Raw genomic sequence first — 19989 nt, forward strand, 5'->3', positions numbered from 1 at the left:
GCAGGTTGATATCTTTTTTCAGAAAATGTAAGAAGAATCAAAGATGCTGTGGTACATAAGAGATGGAGACCATATGCATCTCTTCTTCCAATCTGAAAGCTCATGCATTGTAACATCTTTGAGTATTGCATTAGTCTAATACAAGATATCATCATAACCTACAAATAAACTCACTTTTTTCCAGAACCAAGACGGTTACTAAAACTTAGTATTCTTTGTGATGTTGATTTACTTACCCATCAAGCTTTTGGTTTGCAATGAGTTGCTTCACTTGAATATGCGAAAATACTCTGCTCTGCAATTGGTTTTGTTTCATCATATCCACATTAGTTTTCACAAAAGAGCAAAACATGCTGCTGTTCTGAAGGGATGGCTCAGTGGCAGTGCTGCCGGCTGCCCTGTGGGAGATGAGAGCTCATTTCCAGAGTCTGAATTCTGTTCCCTGGGCTGACTGGGGTAGGGATGCTTGGAAGACAATATATACAGTTCCTGCGAGGAGGGAGTCCCAGCCAATACCAACAGATGACCCCTGACAATTAAGCACGTCAGGTTTCAGCGGGAGGGCTAGGGGGAGGGGATGAAGGTGCTAAAATGAAGGCAGAAAAGGTTCATGGAGCCATAGCCTCAGTAAAGGCTAAGTTCTGACTTCAGTGGGAAAGCTCAGAGCAACATGAGGAAACTGCCAAGCTCCAGAAATGTTGGAAATAATTCATGTAAGATATGTTCATTCTGGAAAAGCTCAGAATCTAGACCTTCACTCTGTAGTTCTGAATATCATTAGAACATCTCACAGATAAAGAGTATTGTTAGGTACTAATTATTTTACTTGAGGTTTTACACACTTTATCTAGACAAATTAATACATACGTTAAGCATTCAAAGAATGAGTAAGAGGGCACTTCTGAGGACCTATCCTACCTCCATTATCATTCGTCCACGAGTCTTGTTCCTCTCCCTGTAAGCTGCCCTTTTCTGCTTCTGCTGCAGGACCCTCTCTCTGGTGGTTCGGTACTCCAGGGCAAACTCGCTGATGATCTTGCAAAAACTAGTAACTTTAGTTTCCCTCACAGTAGATGAAGGATAACCCAGATACAGTAAAAACGAGTGAAACCTGGACACAATGAAAATAAACGCAATCATTGGAAAATTAAGATAGGCTAAACTGAAATGTTTCCAATTTATTCCTAAAAAGAGATGCACAGAAGCAGACTTTGTCTGCAATACATGTTGCAGAAAGGAAACAGACCCGATAGTCAGTCCTAGGGCAGCAAACATTTTGGGGCTGTAGGCTGGCTAAGATTTGCCGCCTTTCATCTTCGCTAAATCTCATTCAGCAGAGAACAGCCCTCTGCTGCCCTTAAACAGACTCTTATAGGAGGTGGGGAGGTGAAAGGACCAAAAATGCCTAGGAGTGGCAAAATCCTAAATCTGTCCATGCCGATAGTATACGGTGTCAACCATAATGATGCTTATTAAATCCAGAGGGAAACGGAGATGAAGCTGAGCAGTTGTATTCGCCACAACCATCAAAGCGCAATTTCAGACATCATGCAATATGGCACTCATACTACTAATGTGATGCAATACACATGAGCTTTGGATACCACATAGACCTTTCTTCACAACCGCTACGAAGCCCTCCTGCAAGGGTTCTAACTGGCATGAACGAGAAAGAGAGGCACACAAAGTTCCATCAGGCACCCAGTATAGCAAAGGAAGGACACTGGATGGAGGGAATATTTGGAGGATTACTACGAGAAGAAGCACTCACCTAGCTGCTGTACTTTTTAGGAGAGGAGCAGGGGAATAATTGGAGGAAGAGGGAGCTACTAATTGGATGGAGTATTGGGAGGAGTGAAGGTAGTAACTGAAGAAGTGATTTAAAATCCTTTAAAGATCTGTAATAGTTCTCTCTGTGAGCACATTTTCTAAAGAGAGAAAGAGAGACTTCTAGGAACAGGATGTGAGAGAGAGAGAGAGACTGGAGGGGCCAAGATACATGTGAGAGAGAGAGAGAGACTGGAGGGGCCAAGATGCATGTGAGAGAGAGAGAGAGACTGGAGGGGCCAAGATGCATGTGACAGAGAGAGAGAGACTGAGACTGGAGGGGCCAAGATGCATGTGTGAGAGAGAGAGAGAGAGAGACTGAGACTGGAGGGGCCAAGATGCATGTGAGAGAGAGATTGAGACTGGAGGGGCCAAGATGCATGTGAGCGAGAGACTGGAGGGGCCAAGATGCATGTGAGAGAGAGACTGGTGGGGCCAGGATGTGTAGGAGAGAGAGAGAGAGAGAGACTGGTGGGGCCAGGATGTGTAGGAGAGAGAGAGAGAGAGAGAGAGAGACTGGAGGGGCCAAGATGCATGTGTGAGAGAGAGAGAGAGAGACTGGTGGGGCCAGGATGTGTAGGACAGAGAGAGATAGACTGGTGGGGCCAGGATGTGTAGGACAGAGAGAGAGACTGGTGGGGCCAAGATGTGTAGGAGAGAGAGAGACTGCCAAGGCCAGGATGTGCAAGAGAAAGAGAACAAGAGAGGGACTAGTGTGGTCAGGCTGACAGACAGACTGGCATGGCCAGGATGTGAGAGAGAGAGAGAGAGAGAAAGTGAGCATGCAAGAGTGAGACTTGGGGGGGGGGGGGGGGTTTCAGGATGTACGAGAGAGAGAAAAAGACTGAGGGGACCAGGATGAGTGAGACAAAGAGAGGGAGAGAGAGAGTCTGATAGTGGAAGGATGTGTGAGACAGATAATCAGAGAAAGCGAGAGAGATAGGGAGATGGGCAGGGCCAGGATGTCCAAGAGAGAGAGAGGGAGAAAGTTAGTCCCGCACGGCCAGGATGTGCAAGAGACAGAGTGAGAAAGCAAGTCTGGTGGGGCAAGGATGTGCAGGTAAGAGAGAGTGAGAGCAAGCACGAAATTGGCAGAGCAAGGTTATGTGAACAAGAGACAATAAGATTGGCAGGGCCATAATGTGCAAGAGACAGAGAGAGTCAGACAAAGTGAGAGCAAGACTGCGAGATTGCTAGGGCCAAGACGTGTGTGAGAGCTCAAAAGTGAGATTGGGAAGGCAAGGATGTGTGAGAATGAGGGAGAGAGTAAGGGGAGGAGGTCAGGATGTGCGAGAGAGAAGGCGGACGTCTGGCGTGGTAAGGATGTATGAGAGAGACAGCACAAGACAGACGGGGCAAGGATGTGCAGAAAAGAAAGCATGAGACTGGCAGGGCAAGGTTATGAGAGAGACAGACAGACAATGAGACTGGCAGGGCCAGGATGTACTAGAGAGAGAGAGTGTGAGACTGGTGAGGCCAGGATATGTGAGAGAGAGAGAGACTGATAGGGTAAGATTATGCGAGAGAGCGTGAGACGAGCAGAGCCAGGATGTGCAAGACAGACAGAGCGCAAGAGAAAGCCTGGCAGAGGCTGACATGTCCAGTTATTTACATGGGTAAATGGCTTTTGAAATTTGCCCGTTAAAGCCAGTTATTCCACACAGGCATTTCTCACATCCAGCCATCCAACCAGTAAGGCAAACTCCCTCACAACCATGGAACTAGTAATTATCCCTCTCATTCCCAAGCTTAAATCCTCTTGAATGTTCAACTATTTAACTAAATTCTGCATGCAGCAAACGTACCTGTTCAGAATGCGTCTATGTATGATTTTTAAAATAATTATTTTTTCAGTGCAGCTTTTTAAAAAGTCAGTCATTTTTCTCTTTAAGTTGGGCTTGTTCTCATGCTTTGCTATCACCTTTAGGTTTTCCCATGATATTTTGCATCTTTTCTCCAACTGCACCAGGCTGTCTGCTAACTGTTCAAAATCCACCTGAGAAAATAGAAAGCAAAAAAAAGGATTCCCTGTTGGCTGACCTGAAAAGCAGTGTCTTTGGGGGTTAAGTTGCAGGAAGTGCTGAGTGACAGTGGGAGTGACAAGAGTAGGGAGATGCCAGCCCATCCAGATTAAATCCAGACCTCCTCTGAATGCAGTAGGGACCCGTTCATTTACATTTTTCAAGTCAACAGTATTCCGCTTTTATTGGCCATCTCTTATCGGATTGCTAGGTATCCTCTTCCCTCTACTATGAAATCGGCAAACACGACTTATAAGTTCTGCATTACTCCATTCCCCACCCCCAGACATATTTACTGCAATTCACATGTAATCTACCTTATGCCTTTTCTAGGAAAAGCAGGCATATCAAAATGGAAATAAATAGCTTAGATGTGATACGGCTTGAAATGACTATTTGAACTGAAACACGCCACACGATGTCAGACGAAAACCACCAGGCGCCTTCATTTTGCCTACCTCCTGCAGTACTACAGGACTTTACCGGATCTCTTGTTTTCTTACCACTGGTCTTGTCCTATGAGCGTTTGAATTCAGGTACCTTTTCTTGCCCCCGCTACCTCAACTGGGAGGCTGTTCCATGCATCTAGCACTCAATCTACCTTCCTTCAGCCAAAGGTCCTGAATTTGTTTCACAGATAGAAAACCAGTTGAATTCGAAAAGGTTTGAAATTTAGCTTCAACTGTACTGTTCTCGTCTCTTTCATAAACAAGCATAATTCAATCATCATCTCGTGATTAACACACAGGCTGGTAGGAGGTCGGAAAATGCGGTCTCTGCGTTTTTAGAGACAGGGGTGAGGAATTTAAATCTCGGGGGGGGGGGGGGGGTGTGGTAATGCGCGCTGGGCCTATTTTATAAAGGCCCGGCGACGCGCGTAAAGCCCTGGGGCGCGTCTTAAGTCCCCGGGCTTTAATAAAGGGGCGGGGGAGGGGGATGGGGTGTGGGCAGTCCGGGGCAGGGCCAGAGGCCTCTGACCAATCCCCGATTTCGGAGCAGCCTGGGAGGGAATGGGGGAAGGTAGCACGGCTCAACGCACGCAAGGTGTACAATTGTGCACACCTTTGCGCGCGCCAACCCCTGATTTAATAACTTGCGCACGCCTGCAGGCTGCCAGCAGGCGCAAAAGGTTTGGTAAGACTTTTGGGGGGGTTAGAGTAGGGCTAGGGGGGGAAAGGTTAGAGGAAGGGGTGGGAAGGTTAGGTTAGGGGGAAGGCGCATGTAGGGCTTTTAAAATCCGGCCCACAATGTAGGGAATCTAACCTTCCCCCCCCTTCCCCTAACCTTCCCCCCCCCCCCCAGCCCTACTCTAACCCCCCCAAAAGTCTTTCCAAACCTGCCTCCAGGCAGGCGCAGGTTGCATGCGCTGGCAGCCTGCTGGCACGCGATCCTCCAACACAGCGGCAATGGCCACTGTGTCGGAGACCTCTGGTTCTGCCCAGATTTCGGAGCAACCTGGGAGGGAACGGGGGGAGGCAGCGATCCTCCAACACAGCGGCAATGGCCGCTGTGTCAGAGGCCTCTGGCCACACCCCGATTTCGGAGCAGCCTGGGAGGGAATGGGGGAAGTTAGTGCGGCTCGGCGCATGCAAGGTGTAGAATTGTGCACCCCTTTGCTCGCGCTGACCCCTGATTTAATAACTTGCGCACGCCTGCGCAAGTTATAAAATCGGGCATATGTGTGTGCACGCCGGGTAGCGCGCTCACTGCTTTGAAAATCTGCCCCTGTGAAAACATCAGCAGTATAACCCTTGAAATAAATGTTAATCAGTGAAACCATTACTGGGTGAAAAAGGACCACAGGTTCCAACTAAGAAGCATCAATGTAAGGTCCAACATATCGTCCTCTTCCAGATGTCCAAAAAACCCAAGAACAACAAACATGGTGCTGGAAAATAGGACATTCTTTTCGGGAAAAGATAACGAAACCAAGAGGACATGAAAATAACACTGGAAGCCAGCAACAAAAACAGAAAAATAGCATTTGTAGTACGTGGCCACCAACACTTCATGCACATAAGTGCATATCATCAGTGCAAAGAGTATTTTTAAGCAGAAAGAATGTCAATGTGTGCTCAGACGAATGACAAACCAGCAATATACCAGAAACAGCAGTTTTCGCTAGCAGAAACGGACTTCTCATACAATCAAATATCAGTTTTCACTGTTAGAAGTGGACTTTAAGATAGCCAAAAAGACATTACCTCCTTTTGAGTAGTAAAGAAGAACCCCATACCATCATGGTGAACTCATAGTTTGGCAGGAAAGAGGAGGGCACACTGGATGCCTTTATTGCAGAGTTTGGAACAAACAGGCGCCATTTGCTTCCATAGAGCCATAACACGTGCAGAATAATCATTAAACATTAAAATCTTACTGCCCTGATATTCCATAAGGTCACTAGGGGGAGTTCGTGTCAAACAAATCAGATTCATTTCTTTGATTTGGAGACCCAGGAATTGGAATACGGAGGAGTGCAGAATGGGATCTACTTAGTGTTCAGCAAACTCGTATGGTCTTTTGATTCTGCATTGAAAAATAGGCATTTACTCTGTGACCACTTGTAACAGTGCTTTACCTGAGCTGTAGATTGTATCAATTGTGAAAGAACCTGAACATATTGGACATTTATTTATAAAACACACATATACAGTTTTAGGTAGAATTTACTCTGATCATATTGCTTGCCTTATCTGGCAAATGGGAATAAGGGTGAATGGCGATGAGATGCAGTGTATGGAAGTGAGTGTGAGGGAATGGAAATTAGTGATTAGAAACGTCCATGGTAGTGAGAATAGGAGAGGGTGAATACGAGGCAAATACAGGTGAACAGAGCTGAACAGGAGCAAGGGTGACTAGTGATGACAGACAGTGTACGTAACCGTGGCAGATAGCAGATAGTCAGATCAGCACACCTGAGCAAAGTCAGAGAAAGGGCCATTTCAGTAGCCGGACCAAAGCTTTGGAATAGTCTGCCACTAAATTTGAGAATGCAAGATAATCGAAGTTCAAAAAAGATCTTAAAACATGGTGTTTTTTACAAGCATACAGAGAGAACGCCCAAGAGTTTTTATAAATCTATAGCAGCTTTTATTCTCTTTTATTTCTAACTTTACTTATGCTATTTTAGTTTTTAAATAATTTCAATTATTTTATTTTACTTTTATTGATGTTTTATTGTATTTATTTCTGTTTTCTTAACTGTCTTAAATTTATTTATTATGTAAACCGTTAAGATAGAACTTTTTGTTCTGGGCAACGGTATATAAAAATTGCACAAATAAAAAATAAAATAAAATAAAGATAGGAAACAGAATGGGGGCAAGAATGCCGAATGGGAAACTGTGAAGCAGCGATGGTGGGGGATGAAAGAGTTTGTACAGAGGGAATGACTGAATGTATGTAATGACTGAATGTATGTAGTGACTGGAGAGTGCAAGAGATGGGAGAGAGTACACTGCAATATGTGGAGGCGGCTGGAAATACTGCCGTACATATAGAAACCCCTTCCCTCCAAACTGTATAAAAAATAATTTTCTGTACAAAAATGCGAGACCCAGAGACAACAGAAACTGGGGAGGAGACAGGAAAGCAATCAGCGCTCTTGATTTACTAAAATAATGCAAACTGCAGTACAAATTAACGAGAAGAAATTATGATCGGCTTCGTTACTGCACTGCGCTACCAAACAAGGAAATCCTTTTCACCTCTTTCAAGTCGTAGCATTCTGCGAGATAGTCATTCAGGCGAAGGAGGAAAGATTCAAGGGAGAACAGTGCATGAAAGGAAGGATGACAAGTGTTAGGCATAAATACTTTCTCAAAAGCATGTGAGCGTTGAAAATAACATGCGATCTTACTTTAGCCGATCGTGTGATGGCTGCAATCTCAGAATAAATATCAGAAGTGTCTGGAAATTTGTCCACCACAATGTTGCATAGGTGGTACAGCAGAGACTGCCTGTGCACAGTGTCTTTCACCTCAGAGACCTTCTGCAGGTAAGTGAGTTCAAATCCCTCAGCCTGAAATGGAAAAAAAAAAAAAAAGAGAATGTTTACAAACTCATATTTTTCCATTAGCCCGAGGTTTTAATGTCTCTTTTCTGGCTTCCGTGTTTCATACTAACTTTTATTTTTCCTACATTCTCTACCCTACGGAATGACACTTTTAAAATTAATTCCTTTTTTTATAGAATCAAAATTCATTCATGGATAACCTTTGGCAACAGGCCACCTGACCACAATGGGTAGTGGCACGTAAGAAGGCAATTTTCAAAGCCATTTACCTGGGTGACAGCAATTTAAGTGGGCAAATAGGCCTGGCTGCAAACTGCCTTCCTCTGCCAGGCTAAAACCATGCACGGCTTTCCACAGGCATGGAGGCACTCGGGGAGGAGAGCAGCGCGTGTACGTGGCACGTTTCAAAAGCACGCAGGCTCTTCTCAGCACCCCTTCATCACCAGCACAAACAGTGGGTGATTTTAGCATGTGGACTTTACATGCACTAATTTCAAAGGCAAACAGCTGGGTCCTTCTTCCTCTGTGCAAATGAGCTACAAAGCACACACAGAAAAAGTACCCACGTTCAGTTTATTTTTCCCTATGTGCATCACTTTGATTTTGTCCATATTAAATTGTAACTGCCATTTCCACAGTCTCATAAAGGTCCTTCTGCAGTTCCTCACTGTCTGCTTGTATTTCAACTACTTTGAATATTTTTGTGTTATTTGCAAATTCGATCATTTCACTTTCATGTTGCTCCTTTTCCAGATCATTAATGAATACGTTAAACAACACTGGTCCTACACTACAGAGCCCTGAGGAACACCACCATTTACCTTTCTCCATTGGGAAAACTGATCATTCAGTCCTGCTCTTTGCTTCCTATCTTTTAATCGGTTATCAGTTCACAATAAGACATTGTCTCCTATCCCATGATTTTTTAGTTTTCCGATGAGCACCTCGTAAGATACTTTTTCAAACAGGTTCTTAAAATCCAAAATACTATCATGATGGGCTTACCTTTATCCACGTGCTTATTATTCACACGTTCAAAGAACTATAATAGTTTAGGAAAGCATGACTTCCATTTGATAAATCCATGCTGGCTCAACCCCATTAAACCATGTTTATCTATATGACCAATAATTTTATTCATACTAATAGTTTCCACCAAGGTTAGTTAGTTAATATGATTTATCACATTTCTACCATAGGGAAACCAATGCGATTTCTTATAAAAACCAAAGTATGTTACCGTATAATTGCTCAAGATCAATGTGATTTATAAAAGAAACAAAACATAACATAGTATCAGTTGGTTCACACATAACACAATGTAAATTAGGTAAAAGCAATAAATAAAAACAGTAAACAATATAACAAGTATAACAAGACAAGACAGAAACTAAAAACAATAAATAAAAATGGTATACAAAGAGTCAGGATAAAAGAGAAACTAAAAGTAACATAAGAGCCCTTCTTGAAAACTGGCATTACATTTTTTACCTTCTAGTCCTCAGGAATAGAAGGAGATTTGAATGATAGGTTACAGATTACCAGTAGTAGTTCTGCAATAATTGCCTATATATATAACCCCTTATCAAGCTTCAGAAAGAAGCTGTTTGGCACAATGTAAGAATTAAGAAAAGCAGTATAAGTACATTTCAGAGATCATTTCCAATATTCTGCACCCTTGGCTAAGAGACAAGACAAACCCAATCTAAATCCCTTACCTTCAGTTCTGCAAATATATATGTTAAGGTGAATTTTAAAAGTGTTACACATGCAAAAATTAGCATATACATGTGTAAGTAGCTGCTACATGCACATTGTATATTTTAAAAGAAGCCGCAAGTACATGTAGATATTTACCTTCACACTCAAATATACACGTGTAAGAAAGGGTGGTCTAGGGCCATTCTCTGGTGGGGCCAACATGTGCATGCATAAGTTGCTATTTTAAAAGAAATGTACACGCATAACTTTTCCAACTTACATATTTTTATACCTGCTAATTATCTGTAGGGATGTGCATTCGTTACATTCATTTCTTGCTAAGCGTGTATGTAACGAATGGATGCCAAGTGCACAAAACGAATGGTGTGCGCTAACGTCTATGGGTGCCTACGTGAGCGCATTCAATTCATTTTGTGCGTCTATTCATCCATTTGTTACATATGTGCTTAGCGGCGAAACGAATGTAGCAAATGGATGCATGAATGCACATCCCTAATTATCTAGGTAAGTGGTAATAAAAGTGTTTATTGTTTAGTACTGACTGGGGGCAGGTCTGGGTGAACTGGAGGGTGTTCAGGCTGAAGAACCAGGAGGGTCTTGATGGCCTGGAGAAGGACTGGGTGAACAAGTGGACTAATTGGTAAATCTGGTAATTTCTTTGATGCGCATCATAAAATTGACTGAGTTATGTGTGCAAATCATGCAAGTCCTCATTTACTTTTGTGTGTAAATTATATGTGTGTATATGTTTAAAATAGGTGGGTAAAGTATGTGTGTTCAATGCATTGAAATATGCGGTTTTAATGAATCATATGTATTCACGCATAGGCCTACAAATGCATATTTTATAATATGTGCCTATATGAAATGTGCATGTTATAAAATACTATAGTAAAATTGTGCACACGTGTATATAGGTGCACACACACGTTTCAAAGTTATCCTTCTTGTGATGACAGTCCCCTCTTACAATGGGGGCAAAGCAAAATATTTTCCCCTACACCTCACCATACAAAAAAATTCTGGTGTTATCTAAGTAACAGAAATACAAACTTCCTCCACTACCAGGCACATTGTGAAATAATACAAAGTCCTGGAAAAAAAACAACTCTTAGCACATATGTAGCAAACCTGCCACACTGCAGCAGCACTAACTCATAAGACTCCAAAAAGACTCTACCTATGATTACGCAGAACTCCAAATATTACACAAGGCCCTAGAACACCAATACACCTTTGTTGAGAAAACACAATGAGTGAGACTGTTACAGATTCCTAGCTAAATGCTAGCACAATACCTCACCTTAGCAGAGGCGGTTCCATAATGAGGCAGGGTGAAACGGCCACCTCAGGTGGCAAAATTATGGGATCGGCAAAGAGTGCCCCCAAAACATTCCTGCAGTAGCCTTCTCACCTTGCACAAAAATATGATTATTAAAGTGCCCATGGAGCCCAACCCGCTACAGCCCAAAGAAAGAGGTGGCCTGGTGGGGCTGTGACGGGAGGGAGAGGCTGTGAGAGTGTATGCATGCATGCAAGAGAGGCTGTGTGTATGTATGTGAGAGCCTGTATATGCATGTGTGGGTGTGTGAGAGAGCCTGTATGCACGTGTGAGTGTATGTGGTGCGAGAGACCGCCTATGTGCGTGTGCAACTGTGTGAGACCTGTATGCATGTGTGTGTGTTGTGCATGAGAGTCTGTGTACATGTGTGAGTGTGCATGATGGAGAGACAGTCTGTGTATGTAAGAGCATGGATGTATGTGAGAGGGAGTGTGTAAGTATGTGTGCGTGACAAAGAGGATGAAATTTGTATAGCTCCCATCCCCAAGTCTTCAATCTCAGGGTGATTGGAAATCAAAAGATCTTAGCTATGGAAAGCAGGATATTGTTTTTCTTATTAGATTTAATTGTTGGGTGTTATTTGATGCAACTTGTTTTGAAATATTTTATTGGTTTTTGAGAGCTTTTTAAAAAAAATTTTAATTATTGAATGATGTCCTGTTCCTCAGATGTTTTGAAATCTCTTATTATGATTTTACTATTATGACTGATGTGTTATATTTCTTGATTTTATTATTGATAAGTCCCTTGTACAGGTCCTTGGTGAGGCTCTCCTGGAGTACTGTGTTCAGTTCTGGAGACCGTATCTCAAAAAGAACAGACACAGGATGGAGATAGTCCAGAGAAGGGCAACCAAAATGGTGGGAGGTCTCCATCAAATGACTTATGAAGAGAGGTTGAAGGTCCTAAATATGTATACCTTGGAGGAGAGGAGGTGCAGGGGAGATATGATACAGACCTTCAGATACTTGAAAGGTTTTAATGATGCAAGATCAACAACAAACAGTTTCCGCTGGAAAGAAACCAATAGCACTAGAGGTCATGAAATGAAACTTCAGGGAGGATGACTCAGAATCAATGTCAGGAAATATTTCTTCAGGGAGAAGATGGTGGATGCCTGGAATGCCCTTTCCAGAGTTGGTGGTGAAGACAAAAACGGTGCAAGATTTCAAAAGGACATGGGATAAACACTGTGGATCCCTAAAGACAAGGGGGAGGGGAATGAAGTAAGAGGCATGGGGGTAACTTGCAGGTATGGCAGATACTACCCCTTAACAAATAAGCCTTCATACTGTTGATGCAACTCCATCATTGCTCGCTGCTTCAACGACAGGGGCAAAAGAGGAAAAAAGGAATTCGATTCAGATAACAACCAGCAAGGACACTGAACTGTACAGTCTGGGAAAACAAATAAGCATGGGGTAGCTTGCTTAATGCGGTGCTTACTACCCTTAGCCAAAAAGCCTGATACTACACTTCTGATGCAACTCCAACATCGCTCTCTGCTTCAATGGCAGGGGTGAACGGAAATTGGACTCAAACAGTAACCAACAAGAGTCCTGACACCTTGGCAGTCTGAGTAACTGATAAGTATGGGAAACTGATAACTATCGGGCCACTTCAGTAAAAACGCGGAAGAGTGGACGAACGCCTGCTCTCCCGGCGCGCGCACCGGCGAGTGGCCGGTGCGCGCGATTCGGTATGTAAATTAGGTGGTGCGGTAGAAATGGGCAAAAGGAAGTGCTAGGGTCACTAGCGCATCCCTAGCACCCCCTTTTGACCCGGAGCGGCGGCTGTCAGCGGGTTTGACAGCCGACGCTCAATTTTGCTGGCATCGGTTCTCGAGCCCGCTGACAGCCACGGGCTCGGAAACCGGACGCCGGCAAAATTGAGCGTCCGGTTTTTGGCCCGACAGCCGCCGGCCCATTAAAATTTTTTTTTTTAAACTTTTTTTTACTCTTTGGGACCTCCGACTTAATATCGCTATGATATTAAGTCGGAGGGTGCACAGAAAAGCAGTTTTTACTGCTTTTCTGTGCACTTTCCCGACGCCGGCAAAGGTAGGCCCTAATTTCTTAAAGTAAAATGTGTGGCTTCGCTGCACATTTTACTTACTGTATCGTGCGGGCATACTTAATAGGGCCATCAACATGCATTTGCATGTTGAGGGCGCTATTAGGTGCCGCGGGTTGGATGCGCGTTTTCTGCCCCTTACTGAATAAGGGGTAAGGGAAAACACATGTCCAAGGGCAGGTTAACAGTACTGTATCGGCCTGTAAGGGAGCTTGCTGGGCAGATTGGATGAGCCATTAGGTCCTTTTCTGCAGTCATTTCTAAATGTTTCTATATATGTTTTATGAGAAATGATTGTGTTTTTGTTTTTCCATTATTGCACTGCATACAGAGTCTGGCTTCTTGCGGTTTGCAGTTCAGTTTTTGACTGCAAATTTCTGTTTATACTTTATTCTGTATTTAGTGACAGTCCGTCTGGCAAGTGCGATTGAGGTGAGGTATTCTGCTAGCATGTAGTTTCTGTGTAGGGATCTATAGCAGCCTGGCTTATTCTGTTTTCCTTATAGGAGGTGTATTGGTGTTTTAGAGCCTGGTGAAATATTTGCGTGCTGGCATTTAGTGGTATCTTGCTATGGGAGGTTTACCATATTGTAATTGTTTACTCTTGGCTTTCTGAGGGCCAAGCCCACTCAAACGTACTTTACAATAAGCCTAATAACAAATGGGTCCCAAGTGTCTTTTTTGCAGGATTTTCTGGTTGGCACCAGCAGCAGTGCATATAAAAAAATACAAGTGATACTTTTATCTCAGCAGAGTATGAATGTCCTTTTTCATGTAAAATCTGTTAATATAAATGCACAGTTTTTAATTGTGTGTGGTGTGAGCCGGGAAGGTGAGGGCGCAAGACTGGAACGTTCACCTAGGACGGCTGATACCCTTGCAGCGATCTGGAGAGAGTGTGCCACACACAGACTCGCTCTGTTCGCCCATCTCCCACTTCTCCTGGGGGCAAATGCTGGGAAAACATGGGAGGCTGGTGGTAGAGTTCCTGGGAGTATGGCTGACTTTGAACAATTTTTCTTGGTTCCAGTAAAGTTTATGTTTGAACACCCACCATCAGTGTCAAGTGCTCTCAAGTAGGGACATGTGAGCTGTGAGTGCTAACTGTGAGAGACTGTGGAAGGGTCCCGGCCCTGCGGAGCCTAGGGCCCCGGAGGCTTGTCCTTCTCCCCGCTGGAAGAACCTCTGCACCCCAGGGGCCTACTCTGGAGTCCTCTTGGAGAGCAGTGGTCCCAGGGACTGTTGTGCACCTCTGCATTCCGGAGCCACCTGAGGGGGGGGGGGGGGTGTTACATTTATATTCCACCCTTCTCAAGGCGGAGAACAACCTTTATGAGAGAGTATAAATACCATGACAAAGTTTAGTGCCACTGCTTCTTTTCTGTGGCCACTGCCGATATGTCTTCAGCAAAACAGTTTTTGTCTACAAATTTAAATAGAGCACAAAAATAAAAGCTTAGGGGTAGATTTTCAGACGAGCACGAACAGCCTACTTTTGTCTGCGCTCCAGGCACAAACAAAAGTACGCTGGATTTTAGTAGATACGCGCGTAGTCGCGCGTATCGGCTAAAATCCTGGATCAGCGCGCGCAAGGCTATCGATTTCGTATAGCCTGCGCGCGCCGAGCCGCGCAGCCTACCCCCGTTCCCTCCTAGGCCGCTCCGAAATCGGAGCGGCCTAGGAGGGAACTTTCCTTTGCCCTCCCCTCACCTTCCCCTCCCTTCCCCTACCTAACCCACCCGCCCGGCCCTGTCTAAACCCCCATCCTACCTTTGTCGGGGGATTTACGCCTCCCGGAGGGAGGCGTAAATCCCCGCGCGCCAGCGGGCCTCCTGCGCGCCGGGCCGCGACCTGGGGGCGGGTACGGAGGGCGCGGCCACGCCCCCGGGCCGTAGCCACGCCCCCGTACCCGCCCCCAAAACGCTGCCGACACGCCCCCGCAACGCTGCACGCTCCGGCCCCGCCCCCCGACACGCCCACTCCGAAAACCCCGGGACTTACGCGAGTCCCGGGGTTCTGCGCGCGCCGGTGAGCCTATGTAAAATAGGCTCACCGGCGCGCAGGGCCCTGCTCGCGTAAATCCGCCCGGTTTTGGGCGGATTTACGCGAGCAGGGCTCTGAAAATCCGCCCCTTACTTTCCAAGCCTCAGTTGCCTCTGTGACTTAAACACGTAAGCAAACTGTTTTTATTAGTGCTGGAGAAGTGGGAGAATGAGAAAGCCTCAGTGAATGGTAGCCACAGATTACTTCTTGGATTCAAACAGATCGCCTTTTTTCCTGTTTGACACCAAAGAAAAGGCTGTGACTATGCTGGAAGCTTTTAGGCCACGTCCAAGTTATTAAACTTCCATCCCTATTCACATTGGTCATGTGTTTATAGTTATCCTTCTTCCAGTATTGAAAGAAGTAAAAATCAATCAACAGGGAATGTCAAAAAATTAAGAGCAGACCTAAAGTCTTCCTCCAGAAACTGAGTAATATCACATCCCTGGGAATCTCAGCTTCATACAGGAAGTCGAGATCCCTCACCAGAAGCTGCTCAGACCTCCTAGTAAGAATAAAATCAGAGGTGGTTGAGAATTAGCAGGAAAACAGCATGCAGCCATTTTCAAGTTTAGCAAAATGATTGTTAAGCTCTGAAAATATTAAAATTAACTGTACAAAGTAATGCATAGTCAGGAAACTGGTTTGACCTGTTTTGGAGAGCCAGATCCCGCTATACTGATTCAGCTATGGGCCCCATGGCTATACAATGTCAGCCATGTCTGAGTGGCCTCACCCTTGCCCTCTAACTGTTGGGTGTTTTTATTAAGACAGTTAAAAATTAAAAAAAAAAAAAGCTGCTGAATTAAATGAAACGCGAGGTATAACTAAACTGGTAAGAACAAATAATACTAAGCTAACCCAAGATTCATCTTGTATAGATTCTCAGACTATTGTTTGACTAACCAGGACCCTGTCCGTTTAATTACTCCTCTACAAGCTGGGCTCCACTGGGCTTTCCTCTGCACCTCGACACCTTTCAGAACTGCACCTGTACCTAGCAGTCCACATTATTCCACCCGAATGCTTGGGACCAGGCTGGTTTCAAATAACAGGTGCTTTCTGCTAAAAATAATTTTAGATGATGAGAGTTTTTTCAGATAATGGAGCCAACCAATTTTTGGTTAATAGATGTTTTTCCTGATGACAGAATGTCGGAAAGTAGGACAAAGCCCATAATTGTTGTTTTTTCGGTGGTTTTTTCAGATAAAGAAACTTTGTATGTAAGGTCCGCTAGTGTTGATGCTTCTGTGAGTCCAGGGAAGGCTCAGCTCCACTAGACTACAGGACTATCCCTGAACAGCCCCTGTTTTCTAAAGCTCAAGTATCTGCATTTGCATTAAAAATATTGGGGTACATTTTTAAAAATTTACACGCGTGGTCCAGGCTTACGCGCGCCGGGCCAATTTTCAAGGGCCATTTGCTGCTGTGCCGGGGGATCGCCTGCTGGCAGGGTGCCGGAGCATGCAACTTGCTCCTGCCTGGAGGCAGGAGCAAATGGTAAGATAAGGATTTGGGGGGGGGGGGGGGTTAGGATAGGGCTAGGAGGCGGGAAGGTTAGGGGAAGGGGTAGGAAGGTTAGTATAGAGGGTAGGGAAGTTCCCTCCCAGGCCGCTCCTAAATTGGAGCGGACTGGGAAGGAACTGAGGAAGGCCGCAGGTGTTGGTGCGTGCAGGTTGCACAAATGTGCACCCCATTGTGCATGCCGACCCCCGATTTTATAACATACGTGCACTGGTGCGCGCATGTTATAAAATTGCGTGTCCATGTGTGCACGCTGGGTAGCACGCGCACACGTTTTTAAAATCTACCCCATTGTGTACTGATGTTTGCTTAGTGGTTAGAATAAGAAGAAAATTAAACTGGAAGATACTTACATTAGAGCCATTTAGAAAGTTTCCGACTGCAAGAAGAGCTGCTAGTATACACTTAAATGTTTGATTTTTTGACAGCTGTTCCATTCCAAATTTGAGGTCAAACAAAGGCTCTGCTATTTCCTGAAAGAAAAAGGCAAGTTAACATACGACTTATCAAAATTTCATTTTTTGAATAATTTTATTTTTACATTGAAGGAGACCAAAAGTCTGTCATGTTTAGCCTTCTTCAGCTGCCTCTCTGACACTGGTAAACCACTTAAATGCTAAAAAGCAGCACGTTCTCACTGCAGCTTCTCTCTCTCAGTGGCAGAATTGCCTTCACGACCTCAACCCAGATCAACATCTAAAATCGAGAACTACTGCTGATTATTTTCCTTCGCCTCTTAAAACATATCTGTCGATTCAGCCAGAATGACTTCCTATGGAGTCATATTCTACAAGTCTTTTGTTTCCAGTGTCAAATCCAGATTTCTTTGGAAATGATCAGGTAGTGTGGATGCCATGCGAGTGCACTTGAATGTGTGGAAATAATTGTGAACAAACGAAAAAAAAAAAAAGATAAGGCAATTAATTTTTATTGGACTAACAATGTATTTCTTGACTAGATTTTGGGAGAGAACATGCTCTTCATCAGGTCAAAACAAAATGGGTTAACTCCCAAAATCTCATTGAGAAAAGTATTAAGTTAGTCCAATAATAAGTGATCACCTAATATATTTTTTGGTTTGGGAGATGATACAGTGAACCACCATCTAGCCTCACAGGTGACCCCCATGTCCTGTAAGCTTTTCTGAGGTTAAATACAATAGTCCCCTTGCAAGATCCCTGCGTAACTCTTGATTTTACATCTGTAGTATAAATCATGTTCTCCTTTAACCCTTTTTAGTCTAAATCTAAGATTTTCCTTCCCATCTCTATGTACGCAGCTGCATTGAGTAGGCGAACTATTTCCCTGATCACTCAAGCAGTTACAGTTCCTACAAGAACGCTCCTCCTCCCTCTCTCTATCCATAGTATTTCCCAAAGGGAGGGGGCACATATTGGGAGGGGTCTGCATTGCATTCCATTTCTTTTTCCCCTGGTTAACTCTAACAGACAACTTGGGCACTTTTCTCCTCAACCCTAAGGTTCTTCTCTCACCCAGGGTGCTGGGATCGGTCAGGTTCAGTCTATACAAGCCTGGCTGAGCATGTGCAGAATGTGGTTGTCATTTGGTTTTCGGAGTGTATTTTCTTTTTTGAATGGACCCTTGTAGGCCCCACAGCTTGCAACACTGGGCGATAAGGACTGCGTTCTCGCTAGTGTCCTCACAGACCTTTCCTTGAGAGATAAGAAGAGGAGAGAAACATTTTTTACTTTCTGAGAAAGTTGCATTTTTCCTTGATTTGCCCCCACCTCGAGAGGAAAGTCGCCCCTGCCTGAGGGGAATCGGATAGGGTGCTGCATTGCTCTGTGCCCAGCCTAAGTGGGAACTGCAGATGCCCGAAGAGAGAACTGATTTTGAAGAGTTTCATTGTTTCTATTTTGATGGGAGAAACCTTTTGTCACCAAATTCCTACCCACCCAAATGGGACATTGAGAGAAGACTAAGGCACTTGGAATTTTCCTTTGAATTGTACCCAGAGATTTCTTTTTTAGCTTCTTTTTGTGACTTTTGATTCTGATCAAGTTTTCCTAAGTTACAGCAAAGTTTTAGCTAAACACCACTTCAACTTCCAGCCTACTACTTTCAAGTTCAAGGATGTGTCAACAAAGACCACAAGGAGTGAAATGTCCGAGTTTCTGATTGTGGGGTGTTCCTGTTGGTTCTCTCTGCTGGACAGCAAAGACCCAACTGTGAGCACCAATCTAACAAATCTGTAAGGCAAGACTTTCATTTGCGAAAACTTCCTCATTAAGCATTTTCTAGCTATATGGCCAATAATTTATTTATACTTATTTATTTAATATACCATATATATTCGTCTTTCAGCCTTTGCATTTAAGAACAACTTCTACCCTCAAGAGAAACATGGGGATAACCTGCACGTACTATCATAAGAAGCTTATGGGCAGACTGGATGGACTATTTGGTCCTTTTTCTGCCATCAGTACTACGATATGATGTTACCATTTTGCCTGACACTGATGTCAGGCTTACCAGTCTACGATTTCCAGGATCAACCCTGGAACTCTCTATAAAAATTGGTGTTACATTGGCCATCCTCCAAAACAAACAGCCACATTTCCTGTTTTAATTGACAAGTTACAGATTACTAATAAGAGGTTTATAATTTCATGTTTGAGTTTTTTCAAATTTCTAGCATGAATACAATCCAGTTCAGGTAATTTGTTACTTTTGGGGCTGATGCAATACAGTGCGCTCACACGAGCGCACTGTTTAACCCACTGTCGGACACGGGTTAAATAGGTGCTAATCCACACCCTAATGCAATAAGGGGATTAGCGCCTATTTAACCCGCATCTATTGCGGAGTGAATGCGATAACGCTCATCACATGCAAATGCATGTGAATGAGGCTATTACTCATTCACTCCGCATTCAAAAAAATAAATGTGTGTCTCAGACACACATTTATCGCTCAGATATTAACGCCTGCCTGGAGGAGGCGTTAATAGCTGAGCGCATGTAAAAAGTACAGAAAAGCAGAAAAAACTGCTTTTCTGTACTTCTTCAGTAAAAAAACAAACAAAAAAAAAACCCTCGGCAGACCGCTGAGTTATGAAGACCGACGCTGGTAAACTCGGCTTTGGTTTTCATAACCGGCCGTCTGCCAGTAATGAAAACAGATGCCGAGTTTATCAGTGTCTGTTTTCATTACTGGCAGACGGCCGGTTATGAAAACCGATGCAGAGTTTACCGGCATCAGTCTTCATAACCGGCAGCCGCCGCAACTCCCTAATTTGCCTATTGCATGGCGCCCCCCTTGCGGGTGCCTTGCGTGTGTTAAGAAAGCAGGCGCTGAAAAGTCAGAGCCCGCTTTCCGCGAAAATTATTGCATTGGCCCCTTTGATTTTGTCAATTTGATCTATTATCTTCCATTATCAGAGTGATTTGCCTTAGCTGTTC

At 44.2% G+C, this 19989-nt stretch overlaps 1 protein-coding gene across 2 annotated transcripts in view; it reads right to left on the bottom strand.

Moving 5' to 3' along the window:
- Positions 1 to 19989, bottom strand: part of FHOD1 (formin homology 2 domain containing 1) — a 302110-nt gene that overhangs the window by 25593 nt on the left and 256528 nt on the right. For both annotated transcript variants that reach the window (XM_029608780.1, XM_029608781.1), the window contains exons 16-19: positions 16921 to 17040; positions 7708 to 7869; positions 3633 to 3823; positions 919 to 1111 (exon numbers count right to left, since the gene is read on the bottom strand). In XM_029608780.1, the coding sequence (XP_029464640.1) occupies positions 919 to 1111; positions 3633 to 3823; positions 7708 to 7869; positions 16921 to 17040 (666 nt within the window). The remainder of the gene's footprint in view (positions 1 to 918; positions 1112 to 3632; positions 3824 to 7707; positions 7870 to 16920; positions 17041 to 19989) is intronic.

The sequence above is a fragment of the Rhinatrema bivittatum genome, chromosome 7 (genome assembly GCF_901001135.1).
Source record: "Rhinatrema bivittatum chromosome 7, aRhiBiv1.1, whole genome shotgun sequence".
Lineage (NCBI taxonomy): Eukaryota > Metazoa > Chordata > Amphibia > Gymnophiona > Rhinatrematidae > Rhinatrema > Rhinatrema bivittatum.